Source organism: Telmatherina bonti (assembly GCF_933228915.1).
Source record: "Telmatherina bonti genome assembly, chromosome: 14".
Lineage (NCBI taxonomy): Eukaryota > Metazoa > Chordata > Actinopteri > Atheriniformes > Telmatherinidae > Telmatherina > Telmatherina bonti.
This window is the reverse complement of record NC_136612.1, coordinates 1,344,835-1,361,842: the sequence shown is the minus strand read 5'-3', so window position 1 is coordinate 1,361,842 and position 17,008 is coordinate 1,344,835. Positions and strand designations below refer to the sequence as shown.

General features: G+C 45.3%; 1 protein-coding gene across 1 annotated transcript in view; it reads left to right on the top strand.

The window, feature by feature from the left end:
* The first annotated feature begins 2,820 nt into the window (after positions 1–2,820).
* LOC306765167 (cytosolic phospholipase A2 gamma-like) overlaps positions 2,821–17,008 on the top strand; it is a 59,485-nt gene continuing 45,297 nt past the window's right edge. Inside the window, exons 1-2 of the mRNA XM_079252537.1 lie at positions 2,821–2,947; positions 11,426–11,536. Of these exons, the coding sequence (XP_079108663.1) occupies positions 2,861–2,947; positions 11,426–11,536 (198 nt within the window). The 5' untranslated portion in view covers positions 2,821–2,860. The remainder of the gene's footprint in view (positions 2,948–11,425; positions 11,537–17,008) is intronic.

Below are 17,008 nucleotides of genomic sequence, written 5' to 3'. Positions count from 1 at the left end.
CCATCAATGAAAGACCGTCTGGCTTCAAACTCAAGATCCAATATTTGAGCAACATCACTTTGGTTGGGTTTTGTTTTGGCCTTCTTGTACATTTTAGTCAAAGTTTTATCGTGTCTTGCCTTTATCTTCTGACTGTCCTGCCTTGCTTAAATGGATTCGGGAGAAATGAAATTAAAAAAATTAAAAAAAGACGGGGGAGGAGAGAGGGTTGGTGGTTATGTCATTTAAAGAACTGTTTTTCAGACAGCATAATAGTTGGATTAATATTGAATGTATTTAAATGTATGCTTAGGGTGTTTAGTTTATAAACAGGTCGAATAAAAAATCTCAATCATAGTAAATAGTGTTCACATCGATGTGGACAGTGACTGAATGGATTAAAATTTTTAAAGTGATCCATTGCAAAAACTTTTAAGTTTATGCCAACAAGACAAAAGTTGGCAAAGGTATGTTGGGTTTACCAACTCCATCATCTGCCAGTGGAAGTTCAGCTGGTGCAACCCTGGGTGATGAGCTAGAGGCTGGCTTTGATGGTACAGACAGGCTGATGATGTTTGGTGGCTTCTGCACACTCAATGTTAATTCTGAAGTGGAAACTGGAAAAAGTCCACAGAAAAAAAATAAATCAATCAAATTTGAATGAATTGACATAAGTACAAACCCAAAATTGTGTCTGGACCATTGGCTAACATTACGGATCCTCACAGTAACTCATTACAGGATGTCTTTTAAATATATATATTTCAAAACCTGCCTTTTTCACTGCAAAGCCTACTTTAACCAGTGTAAACTTGCTTTTAGCACTTTAAAACCTGCTTTTACAACTGCTGAACCTACTTTTACCACTGCTAAACCTGCTTTAATTGTCAGGTCAGGTGGTGGACACACGCTGGACAGGTAGTTAGCTCCAACAGTTCTTTCAAAAACAAAAAGAAACCCAAGGTTCAGGACAAAACAAGGACTCTGGAGAAAAACATCAGAGAAAAGGCCTGGATCGCGCAGTAAGGAAACAAAATGATCTGGCAAAGAAACAGAAACAGCCAGGCACCTAAATACTCACAAGGGAGAGAACACACAGGTGAAACATATGAGGCAATGATGAAGCTGGGAGGAGGAAATTGCACACAAGGGAGGGGCAGACGAGGCACCCAGGAACTGGATCCTGCTTTTACCACTGCTAAAACTTGTTCCTACCATGTTACAACCTATGTTTAGCATGGCCAAACCTGTCTTAATTGGTGTAAACCTTGCTTTTACCAATTTAAATCCTGCTTGTACCACTGTTAACCTTACTTTGACCACTTTAAAACCTACTTTTACCATTGCTAAACTTGCTTTTACCACTGCTGGAGCCAGTTTTGCCACTGCCAAACTTTCTTCATCGAGTGTAAAATCCTGGTTTTACCACTTTAAAACGTACCTTCACCACTTCAACACCTACTTTATCACTCCTAAGCCTGCTTTAACCAGTGTAAAACCAGGTTTTACTATTGGTAAACCTATATTTACCACTTCAAAACCTGATTTTACCATTGCTGAAGCCACTTTTACCACTGCGAAAGTTTCTTATCGAATGTAAAACCAGGTTTTGCATCTGGCAAACTCACACTTACAGCTTTACAACCTGCTTTTACTACTGCTGAACCTACTATTACATCTACTGAACCTGCTTTAACCAGGGTAAACTTGCTTTTAGCACTTTAAAACCTGCTTTTACCACTTTTATACCTGCTTCTATCACTGCTGATCCTACTTTTAACACTGCTAAACCTGCTTTAAGCTGCACAAATCTTGCTTTTACGACTTCAAAACCTGCTTTTACCACTACTGAACCTGCTTTAACCAGTGTAAACCCTTTTTACCACTTTAAAACTTGCTCGTTCCATGTTAAAACCTACTTTTACCATGGCTAAACCTGTTTTAACCATTGTAAACCTTGCTTTTTCCCAATTTAAATCCTGCTTAACACACATGCGTGTTTCATGTTTTTGACTGGATCAGTTTGAACTCATCCAAACAGTCAAAAACATGTAGAAACTGCTAAGACCATTTCTAAACTGTTAAAAACTATTAGTAACTACTGAAAGCATATAGAAACTGCTTAATCTGGCTTAAAATTGTGAAAAACTGCTCTAAACAAGTCCAAACTTTTTAAAAACTTGTCAAGACTGTAAAACTGATTCAAATGGTTAAAAACTAATAGAAACTGCAGAAAACCAGCTAGAAACTGCTTGCCCTTGTTCCAAACAGTTCAAAACTAGTCCTGACCATTAAAACAAGTCCAAAATTTTGAATTCTTGTGAAGACTATAAAACTGATCCAAACAGTCCAAAACAGCTAGACACTAGTGAAACCAGATAGAAACTGTTAACACCATCTCCAAACTGTGTTATATGCAGTCATGTTGCTGTCATCAACCATCCCCCACCCCCAGGTTTCTGGCAGCACTCTGTATAGTCTTGCTACTTACATTGCGTAACTTAAGATTTGACTTCTTTTTTCTTTTCCTGAGAAAATAAAACTATTTAATGGAGGTGAGCCCATATCATGGCAGTGGTGCTCGTGACATGGGATCCATACATTTTCAGCGATATTTCTACTTCTCTCTACTTCAGCAAAACCTTTAAGTCTGTTTTGAATAAACATCTGGTTCATGTTTGAAATATTCTTCTCAGTTGGAAACACATGGCAATAATTACTAGGTGTGTGTGTGTGTGTGTGTGTGTGTGTGTGTGTGTGTGTGTGTGTGTGTGTGTGTGTGTGTGTGTGTGTGTGTGTAACTTGTGCACTGACTGTTGTAGCTGCAGAGAGGCAAACAGAACTTCTGCTTTCTAATTCAAAAGGAATTTTGTCAGACAAAATGCAGATACAGACAGGAAGAGCATGTCTTTGGATGGTTATTTTGTTGCAAGCAGTGGACAACATGGAGCATGTCATCACTTTAGAGGTGAGATATTCATTGGAAATCATTTCAAATGCCAATATGTGATGTATTGTCTGTAATGATTTACTTCAGATCATTTTGAATGCTTTCATGTGCATTTTAAATTTAGTTTGCACTGCTCTGTATTTAAATATTACCATCAAGTTTGTAACTAATAGCCAAAGTTTATTCAGATATGATAAAACCGGAGATTATGGGATAAAACTAAATTTGAATAACTTTGCACATGAAAAAACATTTTTGACCAGTTTACAAAAACCTCAGCACAGAAAAAGATATATTCTAAAATATTTACGTTGTTTTTCAAGAGGACTTAACTGCTTTGAGAAAATTTCATATTTTCTGCATTTTTCCAGAACTCACAGTGAGTTGACTAAAACTGGAAATGTTAAATCCAAATATAAATACTGAGGTCCTAGGTTGGCTGGAATCCAGTCAGTATACATATATAGATCCCAGATTTTAAAAGTACAAAATACTTGAAAAATAAATAAATAATAGGAAAAAATCAGCTGAAGAAGCTTTTGACAGAACAAACAACATAATTTGGTTTTTAATAACGTCCTTTATGTTGAGCAGCTTCTGCATATTTTTTTTCATGCAATCAGCTGCATACTCCGATATATTGGCTATTTAATTGAATGAATTAAGAATGGGGTCATCCAGCACGGGGATGTTGACATGAATTACCTATAACCTTTTATTGTTAATTGGAGGACATTCTCTTATCTTTATCATTTTTGAAAATCAGTCTGAATTAGATGAATGTTTCACTCACCATTAAAATGAGTGTTTTTTGGTTAACTGATCATCACAATCCTTAATTTACCTATCTATCCTTGGTGTGCTCAATTTTTTTTTTTTACATGTGATACAGAGTACAGATAACCTAAATATAATAACATAAACATTAACTTCCTTTAGTATTCCCTCGAGGCTCAGTTCAATTATAGTTTTCATTGTAAAATCATCCCAAACACTTTTACTGACATAATCCACTTCAGTTAAGTCCATTTGAAATTTAGTTCATGCAACTCCATTAAGATCCTCCCAAATCACTTTGCAAATATACAGGTTGCTGATCTGTTTGCAGTTATCTATGTTTTTTTTTTAGGTGTAGAAGATGGTTAGTTTATCTGGTGAGAAGGTGCAACAGTTGCTGTGCCTTGTTCTCTACTTTTTTCAGCTGTTCTCCCTTTTTATCTTTTTTTCCTCTCCACTCTTTCTCCTCTTTCTCATCCTTTCCTCTTTACTTCTGGTCTTTTAAACAGAAATAACAACAAACAAACAGGCAAAAAGTTATTTTTTATTATACAAAAAATACAATAAATCATAGAATTTAAGGAAAAAGGGGACCATCCTATTCAAAAGGCTCCTCTTGGAAATATAAATTTGTTCAGCACAAGTCTGTCATTTTGATGTCATAATGCTGTTCAGGACAGGCTTTATTTATTTATTTATTTAAAGAATCCTCACAAGTTTCATTTGAAATAAACGTGTCAATATAAAGACCTTCATGTGGAACACCAACAGACAACAGTCAATAAGTACCATAACTAAGCCTGAAGAAGAGAAAGGAATGAATTACCACAACGTGAGATGTTTCTACATGAAGAGTAAAGACCACAGAGAGGAGCCCAGTGTATCATGGGACGTCCCCCAGCTGCCTCGGCAGACTGGCTCCCAGTCAGGGTCACCAAACCAGACCTGACAATTTATTAAAAAGGAAGGTTTCAAGACGAATTGGTCGAGTAGAAAGGAGGTCTGCTTCCTGAAGCTAGAATGGGACCGGATTCTGGTTCCAGAAAGGAGACTGGGATCTGGTCCTGCTTCCTAAGGCCAACTGGGACCTGATTCTGGTTCTGGGATCTGGTCCTGCTTCCTAAGGCCAACTGGGACCTGATTCTGGTTCTGGGATCTGGTCCTGCTTCCTAAGGCCAACTGGGACCTGATTCTGGTTCTGGGATCTGGTCCTGCTTCCTAAGGCCAACTGGGACCTGATTCTGGTTCTGGGATCTGGTCCTGCTTCCTAAGGCCAACTGGGACCGGATTCTGGTTCTGGGATCTGGTCCTGCTTCCTAAGGCCAACTGGGACCGGATTCTGGTTCTGGGATCTGGTCCTGCTTCCTAAGGCCAACTGGGACCTGATTCTGGTTCTGGGATCTGGTCCTGCTTCCTAAGGCCAACTGGGACCTGATTCTGGTTCTGGGATCTGGTCCTGCTTCCTAAGGCCAACTGGGACCTGATTCTGGTTCTGGGATCTGGTCCTGCTTCCTAAGGCCAACTGGGACCGGATTCTGGTTCTGGGATCTGGTCCTGCTTCCTAAGGCCAACTGGGACCGGATTCTGGTTCTGGGATCTGGTCCTGCTTCCTAAGGCCAACTGGGACCTGATTCTGGTTCTGGGATCTGGTCCTGCTTCCTAAGGCCAACTGGGACCTGATTCTGGTTCTGGGATCTGGTCCTGCTTCCTAAGGCCAACTGGGACCGGATTCTGGTTCTGGGATCTGGTCCTGCTTCCTAAGGCCAACTGGGACCGGATTCTGGTTCTGGGATCTGGTCCTGCTTCCTAAGGCCAACTGGGACCGGATTCTGGTTCTGGGATCTGGTCCTGCTTCCTAAGGCCAACTGGGACCTGATTCTGGTTCTGGGATCTGGTCCTGCTTCCTAAGGCCAACTGGGACCTGATTCTGGTTCTGGGATCTGGTCCTGCTTCCTAAGGCCAACTGGGACCGGATTCTGGTTCTGGGATCTGGTCCTGCTTCCTAAGGCCAACTGGGACCGGATTCTGGTTCTGGGATCTGGTCCTGCTTCCTAAGGCCAACTGGGACCTGATTCTGGTTCTGGGATCTGGTCCTGCTTCCTAAGGCCAACTGGGACCTGATTCTGGTTCTGGGATCTGGTCCTGCTTCCTAAGGCCAACTGGGACCTGATTCTGGTTCTGGGATCTGGTCCTGCTTCCTAAGGCCAACTGGGACCGGATTCTGGTTCTGGGATCTGGTCCTGCTTCCTAAGGCCAACTGGGACCTGATTCTGGTTCTGGGATCTGGTCCTGCTTCCTAAGGCCAACTGGGACCTGATTCTGGTTCTGGGATCTGGTCCTGCTTCCTAAGGCCAACTGGGACCTGATTCTGGTTCTGGGATCTGGTCCTGCTTCCTAAGGCCAACTGGGACCTGATTCTGGTTCTGGGATCTGGTCCTGCTTCCTAAGGCCAACTGGGACCTGATTCTGGTTCTGGGATCTGGTCCTGCTTCCTAAGGCCAACTGGGACCTGATTCTGGTTCTGGGATCTGGTCCTGCTTCCTAAGGCCAACTGGGACCTGATTCTGGTTCTGGGATCTGGTCCTGCTTCCTAAGGCCAACTGGGACCGGATTCTGGTTCTGGGATCTGGTCCTGCTTCCTAAGGCCAACTGGGACCGGATTCTGGTTCTGGGATCTGGTCCTGCTTCCTAAGGCCAACTGGGACCGGATTCTGGTTCTGGGATCTGGTCCTGCTTCCTAAGGCCAACTGGGACCGGATTCTGGTTCTGGGATCTGGTCCTGCTTCCTAAGGCCAACTGGGACCGGATTCTGGTTCTGGGATCTGGTCCTGCTTCCTAAGGCCAACTGGGACCTGATTCTGGTTCTGGGATCTGGTCCTGCTTCCTAAGGCCAACTGCGACCGGATTCTGGTTCTGGGATCTGGTCCTGCTTCCTAAGGCCAACTGGGACCTGATTCTGGTTCTGGGATCTGGTCCTGCTTCCTAAGGCCAACTGGGACTTGATTCTGGTTCTGGGATCTGGTCCTGCTTCCTAAGGCCAACTGGGACCGGATTCTGGTTCTGGGATCTGGTCCTGCTTCCTAAGGCCAACTGGGACCTGATTCTGGTTCTGGGATCTGGTCCTGCTTCCTAAGGCCAACTGGGACCTGATTCTGGTTCTGGGATCTGGTCCTGCTTCCTAAGGCCAACTGGGACCGGATTCTGGTTCTGGGATCTGGTCCTGCTTCCTAAGGCCAACTGGGACCTGATTCTGGTTCTGGGATCTGGTCCTGCTTCCTAAGGCCAACTGGGACCTGATTCTGGTTCTGGGATCTGGTCCTGCTTCCTAAGGCCAACTGGGACCTGATTCTGGTTCTGGGATCTGGTCCTGCTTCCTAAGGCCAACTGGGACTTGATTCTGGTTCTGGGATCTGGTCCTGCTTCCTAAGGCCAACTGGGACCGGATTCTGGTTCTGGGATCTGGTCCTGCTTCCTAAGGCCAACTGGGACCGGATTCTGGTTCTGGGATCTGGTCCTGCTTCCTAAGGCCAACTGGGACCGGATTCTGGTTCTGGGATCTGGTCCTGCTTCCTAAGGCCAACTGGGACCTGATTCTGGTTCTGGGATCTGGTCCTGCTTCCTAAGGCCAACTGCGACCAGATTCTGGTTCTGGGATCTGGTCCTGCTTCCTAAGGCCAACTGGGACCGGATTCTGGTTCTGGGATCTGGTCCTGCTTCCTAAGGCCAACTGGGACCTGATTCTGGTTCTGGGATCTGGTCCTGCTTCCTAAGGCCAACTGGGACCTGATTCTGGTTCTGGGATCTGGTCCTGCTTCCTAAGGCCAACTGGGACCTGATTCTGGTTCTGGGATCTGGTCCTGCTTCCTAAGGCCAACTGCGACCGGATTCTGGTTCTGGGATCTGGTCCTGCTTCCTAAGGCCAACTGGGACCGGATTCTGGTTCTGGGATCTGGTCCTGCTTCCTAAGGCCAACTGGGACCTGATTCTGGTTCTGGGATCTGGTCCTGCTTCCTAAGGCCAACTGGGACCGGATTCTGGTTCTGGGATCTGGTCCTGCTTCCTAAGGCCAACTGGGACCGGATTCTGGTTCTGGGATCTGGTCCTGCTTCCTAAGGCCAACTGGGACCTGATTCTGGTTCTGGGATCTGGTCCTGCTTCCTAAGGCCAACTGGGACCTGATTCTGGTTCTGGGATCTGGTCCTGCTTCCTAAGGCCAACTGGGACCTGATTCTGGTTCTGGGATCTGGTCCTGCTTCCTAAGGCCAACTGGGACCGGATTCTGGTTCTGGGATCTGGTCCTGCTTCCTAAGGCCAACTGGGACCGGATTCTGGTTCTGGGATCTGGTCCTGCTTCCTAAGGCCAACTGCGACCGGATTCTGGTTCTGGGATCTGGTCCTGCTTCCTAAGGCCAACTGGGACCGGATTCTGGTTCTGGGATCTGGTCCTGCTTCCTAAGGCCAACTGGGACCTGATTCTGGTTCTGGGATCTGGTCCTGCTTCCAAAGGCCAACAGGGACCGGATTCTGGTTCTGGGATCTGGTCCTGCTTCCTAAGGCCAACTGCGACCGGATTCTGGTTCTGGGATCTGGTCCTGCTTCCTAAGGCCAACTGGGACCTGATTCTGGTTCTGGGATCTGGTCCTGCTTCCTAAGGCCAACTGGGACCGGATTCTGGTTCTGGGATCTGGTCCTGCTTCCTAAGGCCAACTGCGACCGGATTCTGGTTCTGGGATCTGGTCCTGCTTCCTAAGGCCAACTGGGACCTGATTCTGGTTCTGGGATCTGGTCCTGCTTCCTAAGGCCAACTGGGACCTGATTCTGGTTCTGGGATCTGGTCCTGCTTCCTAAGGCCAACTGGGACCTGATTCTGGTTCTGGGATCTGGTCCTGCTTCCTAAGGCCAACTGGGACCTGATTCTGGTTCTGGGATCTGGTCCTGCTTCCTAAGGCCAACTGGGACCGGATTCTGGTTCTGGGATCTGGTCCTGCTTCCTAAGGCCAACTGGGACCTGATTCTGGTTCTGGGATCTGGTCCTGCTTCCTAAGGCCAACTGGGACCGGATTCTGGTTCTGGGATCTGGTCCTGCTTCCTAAGGCCAACTGGGACCGGATTCTGGTTCTGGGATCTGGTCCTGCTTCCTAAGGCCAACTGGGACCGGATTCTGGTTCTGGGATCTGGTCCTGCTTCCTAAGGCCAACTGGGACCGGATTCTGGTTCTGGGATCTGGTCCTGCTTCCTAAGGCCAACTGCGACCGGATTCTGGTTCTGGGATCTGGTCCTGCTTCCTAAGGCCAACTGCGACCGGATTCTGGTTCTGGGATCTGGTCCTGCTTCCTAAGGCCAACTGGGACCTGATTCTGGTTCTGGGATCTGGTCCTGCTTCCTAAGGCCAACTGGGACTTGATTCTGGTTCTGGGATCTGGTCCTGCTTCCTAAGGCCAACTGGGACCGGATTCTGGTTCTGGGATCTGGTCCTGCTTCCTAAGGCCAACTGGGACCTGATTCTGGTTCTGGGATCTGGTCCTGCTTCCTAAGGCCAACTGGGACCGGATTCTGGTTCTGGGATCTGGTCCTGCTTCCTAAGGCCAACTGGGACCGGATTCTGGTTCTGGGATCTGGTCCTGCTTCCTAAGGCCAACTGGGACCTGATTCTGGTTCTGGGATCTGGTCCTGCTTCCTAAGGCCAACTGGGACCTGATTCTGGTTCTGGGATCTGGTCCTGCTTCCTAAGGCCAACTGGGACCTGATTCTGGTTCTGGGATCTGGTCCTGCTTCCTAAGGCCAACTGGGACTTGATTCTGGTTCTGGGATCTGGTCCTGCTTCCTAAGGCCAACTGGGACCGGATTCTGGTTCTGGGATCTGGTCCTGCTTCCTAAGGCCAACTGGGACCGGATTCTGGTTCTGGGATCTGGTCCTGCTTCCTAAGGCCAACTGGGACCGGATTCTGGTTCTGGGATCTGGTCCTGCTTCCTAAGGCCAACTGGGACCTGATTCTGGTTCTGGGATCTGGTCCTGCTTCCTAAGGCCAACTGCGACCGGATTCTGGTTCTGGGATCTGGTCCTGCTTCCTAAGGCCAACTGGGACCGGATTCTGGTTCTGGGATCTGGTCCTGCTTCCTAAGGCCAACTGGGACCTGATTCTGGTTCTGGGATCTGGTCCTGCTTCCTAAGGCCAACTGGGACCTGATTCTGGTTCTGGGATCTGGTCCTGCTTCCTAAGGCCAACTGGGACCTGATTCTGGTTCTGGGATCTGGTCCTGCTTCCTAAGGCCAACTGCGACCGGATTCTGGTTCTGGGATCTGGTCCTGCTTCCTAAGGCCAACTGGGACCTGATTCTGGTTCTGGGATCTGGTCCTGCTTCCTAAGGCCAACTGCGACCGGATTCTGGTTCTGGGATCTGGTCCTGCTTCCTAAGGCCAACTGCGACCGGATTCTGGTTCTGGGATCTGGTCCTGCTTCCTAAGGCCAACTGGGACCGGATTCTGGTTCTGGGATCTGGTCCTGCTTCCTAAGGCCAACTGGGACCGGATTCTGGTTCTGGGATCTGGTCCTGCTTCCTAAGGCCAACTGGGACCGGATTCTGGTTCTGGGATCTGGTCCTGCTTCCTAAGGCCAACTGGGACCTGATTCTGGTTCTGGGATCTGGTCCTGCTTCCTAAGGCCAACTGGGACCTGATTCTGGTTCTGGGATCTGGTCCTGCTTCCTAAGGCCAACTGGGACCTGATTCTGGTTCTGGGATCTGGTCCTGCTTCCTAAGGCCAACTGGGACCGGATTCTGGTTCTGGGATCTGGTCCTGCTTCCTAAGGCCAACTGGGACCGGATTCTGGTTCTGGGATCTGGTCCTGCTTCCTAAGGCCAACTGGGACCGGATTCTGGTTCTGGGATCTGGTCCTGCTTCCTAAGGCCAACTGGGACCGGATTCTGGTTCTGGGATCTGGTCCTGCTTCCTAAGGCCAACTGGGACCGGATTCTGGTTCTGGGATCTGGTCCTGCTTCCTAAGGCCAACTGGGACCGGATTCTGGTTCTGGGATCTGGTCCTGCTTCCTAAGGCCAACTGCGACCGGATTCTGGTTCTGGGATCTGGTCCTGCTTCCTAAGGCCAACTGGGACCGGATTCTGGTTCTGGGATCTGGTCCTGCTTCCTAAGGCCAACTGGGACCTGATTCTGGTTCTGGGATCTGGTCCTGCTTCCTAAGGCCAACTGGGACCTGATTCTGGTTCCAGAAAGCAGACTGGGATCTGGTCCACAAAGACAAGCCTGATAACTGAAGGTTTTGTTCTGCAGAACTCAGCAAAAGACATTCTCTGCTGTAAAACATAACTGTAAATGTATTTTCATTTCACTATTTTATCTTTGTTCCAATCTTTCACTTGAGTGTTCCATGTTCTCCATTGATAGTGATATCTGTGTATCAGGAACATCTCTACTATGCTGTATGTTCCCAAACTGGTCTCTGAAAAAAGAGAGACTGACGTCTAATAGGAATATTAGAATTATTAATAAATTAAATTAAAGTTGGTTCAGGAACAGGTATAGTTTAGTTGGATTTTTTTCTTGAACATATATCTAGATTCCAAAAGTTATATGTTTCTAAGTTTCCAACACAGACATAAAAAACATATTAAAAGATTTCTCATGTCTGTCTTAAGACTTGTGATTGACTCAGTGAGTCTGAGTAAAATTCCATGTTTTTCTGTTGCTAATTCTTTCCAGAAACCTGTTCATCAGTCCCTGTCTTTGTGCGATGGGGAACAAAAATACGTTAACATGAGGAAACAAGTAGTTCTGCAGGCACTCAGCAGTCTGGAAATCAACTGTACTCTGGTAAGAAGGGAACACAAACACTTACTTTGTCCTTCGTCAAAAAATAAACAAAAAAGACAGAAACCCTAATTCTTGTCCTTCAGGACAAAACATTCATAACCAAACATTCATAACTTTTGTTTTTACAATTCAGAAGCATTAGATTTGCTGCACATTATTAATGCTGAGCTGCCCATCTAACTTTAATTACGTTAAATCCTCTTATTTCCACTGGTTGGATTAAGTTGGGGGTCAATAATAAAAAATTTTCAGATCAGAAAATGAACATCCCAAAAACTTAATTAGACTTTTGTCACAACATAGACCAATCCTGCATGTAATCCGCTTTACTGTGACCGATCTAGAAGTGTCTAGAGCTCGGCAGCATACATACAAGAAAATCCAGCCATCAGCTGAAAAGGGGGAGAGGGCCTACCTGTGGTCCCAATCACTGCCATTCTGAGATGGTCTGTCTCCAGAGTTCTGACCCGAGACACCGGATCTCCTGTAGCTGGGTTTGGCCGGTTACCACGTAGCTGAGCCCTGCAACAATGGGAGTGGTCCTACAAGGTCGGCTGCGATGCGTTTCTGAAGCATCACAGAAATGCTGTCACTTTCCGCTTTCCTGTGGCTGGGGCATTCTGAATACCAAATGACAATACTTTCAATTGATACAGCCTATACTGTGTCATGAATGCAGACACTTCACTACCCCACTCTGTCAATGGCACCTGCACCGGGTTTGATCACATATTTGGGATGACCCACTTGCAATCCCCCAACCGAGGAATAAGAAAAGCATCAGACTTTGTAAGCCCATTGACGTTTCTGAAGTCAATACAAAAGCAATCTGGCCTGCCATTCTAAGCTGCTAACACCACCTGTAAGCCCCATGCCCCATCAGTGGGTTCAGTTAACCCAGTCCTGAGCATGGATTACTTTCTTCTTAAGACAGGAGATCCGATAAGAAAGCGCTTTTATAGCTTTCCACATTGATATCATGCACCGTTTCATTGGTTCTTCTGGGTATGTCTTGAAATAAATCAAGATAAGAGTTGACTAGCTTGACAATTTCTTGCCTCTGAGAAGGAGTTAGATGATGCAACTTATCTTCCAACACTGCTTGAGCCCCTGTATTGCACAACCTAACACCTACTGTTAGCTGTAGCTCAGGAGGAAGAGCAGTTGTCCTTCAACTGGTAAGTTGGGGGATCGATTCCAGGCTTCCCCTGAAATGCCGAAGTGTCCTAGGGCAAGACACTGAACCCCAAACTGCCCCCCGATGTGCCTATCGGGGTATGAGTGTGTTGAGTGAGTGTGTGTGCGAATGGGTGAATGTGACAAGTAGTGTAAAGCGCTTTGAGTGGTCTGTATGACTAGAAAAGCGCTATAGAAGTACAAGTCCATTTACCACCTCAGCCGGAGAGTTAAATATATTCTTCAAAACTATGTCCCCATTCCCCCCTAAGGTGAGTTAAGATGGCATACCGTACTATAGTTACTGGGCTCTCATAGACTTTCAAAACATTAATAGGACAGGGCCATATTTACACCTTTTTTTCTGGAGTACTAAGAATGTAATTCTTTTCTATTCTATTCTACAGTCAATTAGCAGACCCTTTTATCCAAAGTACTTTCATATAAGTGAGAACAACACAAGGACAAAATCAAACACCATAGGAAAGTGCTAGTGGACTGTCCAGTTGTACAAAAACAGCTAAAAGTGTTGAAGTTCTTGAAGAGCTGAGTCTTCAGCTTGCTCTTAAAAGTAGACGGGGACTCTGCAGAGCAGACAGAGTTTGGGAGATCATTCCACCATCAGAGGAAAAGAGTCTGGCTGGTGGTTTAGTCCCACGTATTGGTGGTAACACAAGGTGTCTTTCACTGGTGGAGCGTAGCTGTGGAGAGGGAGTGTAGATCTGCTCTACTACTCGTTAGTAGGATGAAACTCTGCCATTTCTTGCCATTCTTGCCAACAAAAACTCTTCACTGACTTGCGATCATATCTGACTTTCATCTGCAGCTAGGTCACAGTTCAATGTTTCCTAGCAGCTTCAATTGGTGTAACTGTAGCTGTGTCCAACAAGATGACATTTTGTAAGATGTTGCCCAGCCCAACCAATTGGACCACCTTTCCCTTAAACTAATACCCATATTGTCATGACCAAAGATAAGCTCAAATGGGCTAAAACCCAGAGAATCAGTTAGATTGTCATGGACAGCTGGCAAAAGAAATGGCAAGGATTCCTCCCACTCTTTAGGATGAGATTCCACACATTCTTATAATTTTAAGGGTCCCATGGAATCTTTCAAAACCTTCCATGTGATTGAGGATGATAAGCAGAATACCATGGAGATATCTTCAGCTCAGCCAACTTATCAATAGAATGTGGAAGTAAAGTTGGAAACCCAGTCAGACTTACAAAACCAGCCCAAGAAAAGAATCTCTTTAGCGCAGTGGCAAATACAAGCAAAATGGCTGTAGCCATGTATGTTTTTCACAGTGACACCATATTTAGCCAACTTCCCAAAGTAAGTGAAAAAAGATCTAAACTCCTACAACTCAGAGTTGTAAATGTTACTGTCTTGGCAGGTGGAAGTCTGAAAGGGAAAGTACAGGCTTCTATAAAGAAAGAGAGAGAGAATTTATGAGGTTGAGGTGCCAGCATTTGCACCTGTGATAAATTAGAATACATTGCAACACTGTTTTCCAATTAGGCCCCCTACAAGCACTCTGACATCAGGGTGTCAGTATCAAGCTATTTTTTCTATATGAGGTAACTATTGTTTACTTAGCTTACAATGTAATGTCTTACAAAACCAATACACGTTTGACAGCTAAGGATATTAACTAGCTTGTTGTTTGCACCACCTAGTGCAACCCAGAACATTGCATTCTGTCTTTTAGCAGTGTTAGAGCTATTTTATGAGGGTTAGCAAAGTGGTTTTTACTCAAGTGTACATTGAGGGACAGGAAATAAACACAAGCATTTGCGACTGTGCTATCGGGAAGGGCAAGTGCCATCATGTAGCTCTCCTCATTTGAGCTGAGAACTGTACCCGCACGGATGTTGAGTGCGGATTGAAGAGGCCCGTGATTCCGAAAACCGAAGAAATCACAGCGAAGAAAGTGTTTGTGATTGCACCTTCCACATCTCAAGGTTAGTATTCATTAAAATAAGTCATGGTCTCTTTCTTGTTGTCATTGAAAAGCGATGATCTATCTATACTAGAGTCTAAGCTTGGGTTGTAGAGTGTTCAAAATGAATGGTGCTACTAACTGTAGTAATGTGAGGTGTGATTCTCAATTAAATCCATATCAGTTACCATCAGTCCTCTTGTAGGACCTCTTGTAAAAGTAGAGTATGTAAGATTCAATATTTTAAATATAAATTAACTAATAAATTAACTACAATCATAATTAGATCGTTTTTTAATCATGTAGGTTCCAGTCTGTCCATATTTGATGTGTTAAATTACAAGTTTAAATTAAATAATGACGAAGACCCTTCTTGAATGTTTTCCGACCAGTAAAAGAAAAAAGTACTTTTTTCCACCAGTAGGGGGAGTGTAAGCTAATTTATTGCAGAGAGGCGCTGAGCTACAGCTCACAAGCGATTCCTGCCCTCGTCGGGGCTGGCGAAGAGCGGGTAACCTGGCCAGCGTTTCAAACAGTCATCTCTCGTGGAAGAGGAAAAGCTGCACAATGAGATTGCTGAGACATTCACACTAATAAAACATGGATGAAGTCACTCCAAAGCGAGGAATATCACCACCAGAGTCAGCTTCTGGAAAAAAGAAAAGAGTATGGTACGAGTCTCAGAAGCTCTTTGATAGAAAACACGGCGTTGCCTTCACGCGCTGGAGAGAACCGAGCAGCAACAAAGGGCTGAAGTCTGATGCAGAGTTGGCAACGTTGCTTCTTTTACCAGTAAGTATTAATTTACACACAATTAGCAGTTAGCTGCTGCCGAGAGCTTGGAATTGAAATGGTGCGATGCTAAGTTTTGGGGGTAACGGATACTCAGCGGTTGTAACGATTTCAACAGCCTGAACCCACAAACACTCAGAAAAACCTCAGAACTGTCAAAAGTAGAGACTTTATTTGGATTCCTGGTACGTAAAAATCCACCAGCTTGCTTCTCCCAAGGAATAGTTTCCGGAACAGGGAATAGGAAGACATGATCCAAAATCCTAAATCCAGTAGGCGTTCAGAATTCCAAAACCAGAAAGACCTAATCAGCAGAGGCAGGGATCCAGACAGGGACAGGCAGACTCAGAAACCAGGAGGGACAAAACAGGTCACAGGTGATCAGGAAGATATTCAAAAGGCTGGATGCGTGCAGGGAAAAAGCTCTGATGATCTGGCAGTCAGAAGGGGGGAAGACTGCTGCTTAAGAAGGCGGAGGCACAGGCGCAGGACATCAGCGTCTAATCAAGAGGCCTTCAGGGAGGCTCAGAAAATCCACTCCACCAAGACGCCATGACATCGGTTGTGTAGCGGACTGTTACATTTTTCTACATTAGGCTACTTTGCCACTCTATTTCAGAATAAACGCTGATATGACCAGAAGTTCTTCTCATTATGGCGAAGACTGGTTCTCTATCATCAGAGGAAAACGATGCCATGTGCGAACATTTGCCGAGTGAGACAAACTCTTTTGATTTGGTCGCCATGTGCGCCCGGCGTTTCACAGCTCTGTCTATGGCATGGATTGCAACTGTAAAACAACCAAACAGAGCGTTAAATAAAATGATAAATTTCTCCCAGTTAAATCACCCCGTGGTGAGGATAGTGATTTTGTAGCTAGAGCGGTGGATCACAACATTACCACAAAAGTTTTGCTCGGAAAGGGCTAACTTATGTTGCCAGCAACAACAACTGATCTCTGCCGTTATATTACCTAGAAGTCATCTATAAATTTAACAAAAATGCCATTAAACTAAACTTTAGAATTTTTCTAAGTTCTTATCTGCATGGACACACGTCCTTTTTCCTTAGCTCCGTATATCCAGAGTTTAGTTTGGTTTTTGTAACTTTTCAAAATGACACGTGACGTCACATCTCCAATGAACCGCATAGAAAGCAAGCGTAGCATGAATGTCTTGGCTACATCACACAGCAGGTCTTAACTCTCAAACCTACTTATGACAGAAATTATTATTCATTTTTTTGCTTGGTTTTCATATTTTCATTTCATTCCAAACTGAATGTGGATAGTTTTTTGTACATCTGCTAACTTGCACTATTATATGCAGTATGGTCATTACTTTGCAGTACAGAAACTTTGTATCTGCTAAAAATCTATTTTAGTTATTCATTGTTCTTTTTTCTTTCATAAGATTTGAAAAAGGGCCTGAAACCTCAACACCAATGGAGAGGTTTCTGCCATGTGGAAACCATGTCAGGCGTTGGCTCCAGTGATACTGACAGGTGTAACCCAAGATGTACATTATTGTCATACAGTTGGAATTTGCCAGGATGTTTTAACC